This window comes from Triticum dicoccoides, chromosome 6B (genome assembly GCF_002162155.2).
Source record: "Triticum dicoccoides isolate Atlit2015 ecotype Zavitan chromosome 6B, WEW_v2.0, whole genome shotgun sequence".
In the NCBI taxonomy this organism is placed as follows: Eukaryota; Viridiplantae; Streptophyta; class Magnoliopsida; order Poales; family Poaceae; genus Triticum; species Triticum dicoccoides.
Genome location: NC_041391.1, coordinates 651,710,492 through 651,715,910, shown reverse-complemented (window position 1 = coordinate 651,715,910; position 5,419 = coordinate 651,710,492). Strand labels below are relative to the sequence as shown.

General features: G+C 46.6%; 1 protein-coding gene across 1 annotated transcript; it reads left to right on the top strand.

Moving 5' to 3' along the window:
* Positions 1-1,008: 1,008 nt before the first annotated feature.
* Positions 1,009-4,364, top strand: LOC119323036 (ethylene-responsive transcription factor 1-like). Its single transcript, XM_037596603.1, has 3 exons — positions 1,009-1,424; positions 3,096-4,005; positions 4,084-4,364. Exons 1-2 carry the CDS (start codon positions 1,106-1,108, stop codon positions 3,971-3,973), a joined length of 1,197 nt encoding a protein of 398 aa, XP_037452500.1. The 5' UTR covers positions 1,009-1,105; the 3' UTR covers positions 3,974-4,005; positions 4,084-4,364.
* The last annotated feature ends 1,055 nt before the right edge of the window (positions 4,365-5,419 follow it).

Sequence of the window (5,419 nt, the reverse complement as noted above, 5' to 3'; positions counted from 1 at the left end):
GTATGTGGGAGGGGCCTTGGGGCGACCACCCTGCCGCCTCCCTTCAGGGCCGGCCCTGAGAGGGAGTACGAATAGTAGTAGTACACTCATACTTCAGGTGTGTAGTACAATGATCTTAAGCTAATGAATGTTTGCTTGCCTCCAAAGAAAAAAGAAGTCAAACATGCGTCCATTTGTAATCCGTTCATCCCCTAGGGGGAAGTTCGAAATACCACATCTCCCAGGCCTCAACTTGTGCGGCATCGTCGACGAATCGGTAGTAGAGTTCGACGGCCCACCAACAGGCACCGAGACTTGGGGTCGATGGCGAGGATGATCCGGACGAGTCCGGAGTGGCCGGCTTGCGATTGATAACCAGGGCGAAAAGTAATTTGCCGAAATCATCGCGAACCAGTAATAGATGAACTTCATCTAAAAGAAAACAAGACCACACCCTTGATTATTGACTACGTTTTTTTTCTAGAGACAAGACTACCAAGCGGGCCATGAGCTAGCTGCTTCTGTGAGAGATGGGCCTCGGGTGGCCGCCCCTATCGCCTCCCCTCAGAGCCGGCCCCGAGAGGGAGTACGAACAACAGTAGTACACTCGTGCTACATGGGTGTAGTACAACACTCTTTAAGCTCCTCAGTCGCCTCCCCTCGGGGCCGGCCCCGAGAGGGAGTACGAAGAGTAGTAGTACACTCGTACTACATGGTGTAGTACAACAATCTTTAAGCTAATCAATGTTTGCTTGGCCCCAAAGGAAAAAAAGTCAAACGTGCATCCATCCACCGTTCATTCCTCCCCAGGGGCAATGTTCGAAATACCGCATCTCCCAGGGGCTACCGCGCAAGAGTCCTCCGACTGGAAACGCTCGCTTCGCGAACCTGCCTCGTGCCTTCCGCCCGCCGCGCGGCCCCTCGCTGACGCGTGGGTCCCACCGCGCCCCCCCACTCGCCTAGCGGGCAGCCGTCACGCGGCCGCCGCGTATATAGCGGACTGGCCTCGCCCCACCTGCCAACTCACACCTGCTCCCCCCCCTTCATTAAAAACTGCCCATTTATTTACCAATTCCGGCGAACCCCTCCCACCGGCGACGACTAGGACGAGGCACCGCCGGCAATCATGTGCGGCGGCGCGATCCTCAAGGGCCTCAAGGTCCCCGCGCCGGCGCGGAAGGTGACGGCGGCTGTGCTGTGGCCCGAGAAGAACAAGCCCAAGCGGGCCGACGGCGGCGCCCGGCACCTCGCGGGGCTCGGCCGGCGTGGGGGGCTCGGGCTGGACGACGGCGAGGCGGACTTCGAGGCCGACTTCGAGGAGTTCGAGGCCGACTCCGGGGACTCCGACCAGGAGCTCGGGCGCGGCGGGGTGGCTGAGAAGGACGGCGACGACGAGGTCGTCGAGACCAAGCCCTTCGCCGCCGTCAAGAGGTCCCTCTCCCAAGGTATCGGCCCCGCGTCGCTTGGACTGGTTCTTTAATCCGCGTATTGTCACCGTTCGCGATTGACTGCTGTAGAAGATAGGAGGTTGTGTGATTGGGCAGGAAGAGAAATCGTGTAGGCGTTGCTGTTGGAAGGCTGTATTTGGGGGCGTGTTGCTCCTGCTTGTTTAGAGATTTTGGATTGGATTTGGTATCATGGAGTGATTTGGGTGAAGGGTTAGGCCTTTTTCCATTTCCCTGTTGTGTTTGTTAGGTGATTAGCCTGGCAGGCTGTTTCTGACACTGTTCCTTTCAGAGAAGCGATTTGGGTTGTTAGGTCGTCGATCTTGTCATTTATGCTTTTCGTGAGCTTTGATGGTGATTCATATGCTTACTGTTTATAGTCAAAAGGGGTTGAAAATCCGCAGAAAAGGGCTGAATTTCTCCGTTTTGCTTGGAGGTCTCGGCCTCTTGAACTGTTTCCTTGCTAGATGGTAGATGGTTGTAGATTTTCGTGGGGTTGCTGTAGACTAGGTTCAGTTCTCAGTCTGAAGGATTATTCTGCTTTTTTTCTCAAATAGGAAAGGATTATTATGGTACTTGCTGAATCCTGAGGAGAAAAAAATCCTTGATTCTGCATCGTCTTTAATGCAGTTTGTAGAATTAATAATTGCAGAATGATGATAAAGGTCTATAGCACGAGGTCTGTTTATCAGAACTCTTTTTTTATTTATTAAGTTGTTATTTTATTTTTTTATTTTTATTTTTGGGTGACTGATGCTTTCACCCAAACTTGACCCTTCATGGCTCAATGTTTATTAGGATTGTGATATTATACATATAAAATTCATGTCCATGATGAGATTATATACTTTCTGTGAGAGAAGTTTGTCTGTGTTGGTCCCTCTTAACCAACTCAGTGGTTTGGCCGTTCGATCGGGTAGGAAGAGAAATTATTTAGGGGTAGGTGTTGGAAGGCTGGATTTGTGGGGTGTTACACCTGTTTGTTTAGAGATTTTGGATTGGAATCGATTGGATGCGTTTTCTTGAAGTGATTTGGGTTAAGCGCTTATTCTCCCGTGTTAGCCTGAAATAATTAGGCTGGTAGGCTGTTTCCGCACTGTTCCTTTTGGAGAAGCGATTTTGGTTGTTTAGGTTGTTGAGCTTGTGGTTTATACTTTTCATGAGCTTTGATGGTGACTCATATGCTTACTGCTGTTTATATTCATATAAGGGAAAAGGCCGAATTTCTCCAATTGAGGTCTCGGCCTCTTGAATTTTTCCTTGTTAGATGGTTGTTGATTCGCGTGAGTATTGGTCTAGACTTGTTCATTTATCAGTCTAAAAGATTATCCTGGTAAGTGTTGAATCCTACTAAAAATATCCTTGATTCTGCATCGTGTATAATGGGATTTGTAGATTAATAACTGCAGAATGATAGCAAAGGTCTATAGCATGAGGTTTCTTTATCAGTATCCTGGATTTTTATCAGTTGTGATTTATTTTATTTGTTTTGTGGGTGACTGATGCTTTCACCCAAACTTGAAGAGGATTGCACCCATCATGGTTCAATGCTCATTATGATTGTGATATTTTACATATGAATTCATGTCCATGATGAAATTAATTATTTCTTGTGAGAGAAGTTTGTCTGTGTTGGTCTCTCTTAGCATTGACATTGATCTTCCATTGTAGATGACTTAAGCACCATGACCACTGCTGGTTTTGATGGTCCTGCACAAAGGTCAGCAAAAAGGAAGAGAAAGAACGAATTCAGGGGTATCCGCCAGCGCCCCTGGGGTAAGTGGGCTGCTGAAATCAGAGATCCTAGCAAGGGTGTCCGTGTTTGGCTTGGTACCTTCAACAGTGCTGAAGAAGCTGCAAGAGCTTATGATGTTGAAGCACGAAGGATCCGTGGCAAGAAGGCCAAGGTTAACTTTCCAGAGGAACCAACAGTTCCTCAGAAGCGCCGTGCTTGCCCTGCTGCTCCTAAAGTTCCCAAGTCAAGCGCAGCACAGGAACCTACCGTCATACCAGCAGTCAACAACCTTGCCAACCCAAATGCTTTCGTCTACCCGTCTGCTGACTTTGCATCAAAGCAGCCACTTGTTCAGCCTGATAACGTGCCATTTGTTCCTGCAATTAACTCTGCTGCACCTGTTGAAGCTCCTGTTATGAATATGTACTCTGATCAGGGAAGCAACTCCTTTGGCTGCTCTGACTTGGGCTGGGAGTATGACACCAAGACTCCAGATATATCATCCATTGCTCCCATTTCTACCATTGCTGAAGGAGCAGAAACTGCACTTCTCCAGAGTAACACCTACAACCCAGCGGTGATTGCTGAAGGAGCTGAATCTGCGCCTGTCCAGACCAACACCTACAACTCAGTGGTGCCTCCTGTCATGGAGAACAATGCTGTTGATTTTGAACCTTGGATGAGGTTTCTTTTGGATGATGGCGTGGATGAGCCGATTGATAGCCTTCTGAATTTTGATGTGCCTCAGGATGTCGTTGGCAACATGGACCTTTGGAGCTTCGATGACATGCCCATCTGTGGCGAAATTTTCTGAGGGATTCAAACCCCTGTACATCAGGACAAAGGGTAAGCCTTCGCAATTTGGATGTTCTGTCTGAGGTTGATAATCTTTCATTATTCTGAACTTTTTGTTGCGTGTTTCAGGAATAAGACTATGGGAGATTGGGAAGCACCCTGTTGTCACCTTTGGTTAGAATATGCCTATGTGCAAGCTTAGATGCAAAAAAGCCGCATCCTGAGTCTCTTTTGTAGTCGACCCTTTCCCTAGTTGACTGTCGATGAACCGTTGTCATTTATGAGTCCGATGAACCGTTGTCTTTATCTTTTGTCAATTTTTATGTCGTTGCTACCATTTCTGAATGTGAACAGCATGGATCTGTGTCCAGTTTGCTTTAATCTGTGCACTCGATTGTTTTTTCCCTCTAGTTTTGGCTGTTTAACTGGTGATAGAAGTTACCTATATATCTTATTTCTGAGCATAAGTTTATCTGTTAAATATGGATTTGCCTGGCTGTTTGCACAGTTTCTGCTGTACAGGCGTGGCAATTTATATTATACTCCTCTTTTCACTTAGGCTCTGGCAAAATATACCAGATTTGTTTTCAAAAAACAAACAAACCCAGATTTACTAATCTTCGATACTAGCTGCGTGATCACAGGGAGTCATTTTTTCTACATTTAGTTCTCACTGATGTAGTTCTTACAAATATTTAGGGCGCCTAATTCGTAATTCCAGGGATCTGTTCCATTCTATTCCATTTCAGTGGATTCTTATAGCAATGCAATTTACTGTCTCTCAGTCCTTCTCGATGTGAGAAGCATGTAAACAACATGTACATTTCACTTGATTTATTACTAGTACCTTCAGCGAAATGGTGGTCTCATGTCATTGTCATGTTAGGTCCTTAATTTGATTTGAAGTCGTCGGCATAAGTAGTGCACGTCGCATTCTTCTTCTCTGAACAAGAAAAGGCGCCGGCGCCATATATTCCACTGAAGCACAGATTACACTGATAAAATCTGCAATACTATGTAACATTGGGCATTGCATTCCAATCGTGGGTAGAACTATTGCCGCTAAAAACTGTGGTAGCTACGGTGTCCTGACTGTCGACTGTTGAGCGAAGATGTGAGCGCTTTCATTGAAATTCCTGGATATATGATATAGACCTGAGCTGAGAAAGTACTTGTAAATACACAGATATCTACAAGAGCTGATCTGATTTTCCAATGCCAGGATGATTCCTTGGATTTCTTGCTGCGGCTGCTTTCGCTAGCGTTAGGTTGTCTGTTAGAAACGTGGCGTCCTGCATATGCATTTTGCTTGGCTAGCATGGCAGTTTTTTTTCTTTTTTTTGTGGGAAAGGGGGATTGCCCCGGCTTCTGCATGAACGATGCATACGGCCATATTATTGATAATCAAAAGGTTCAACAAAGGTCTCGAAATCTCAAACAAAATGGAACGAATGCTCAAAAGAGC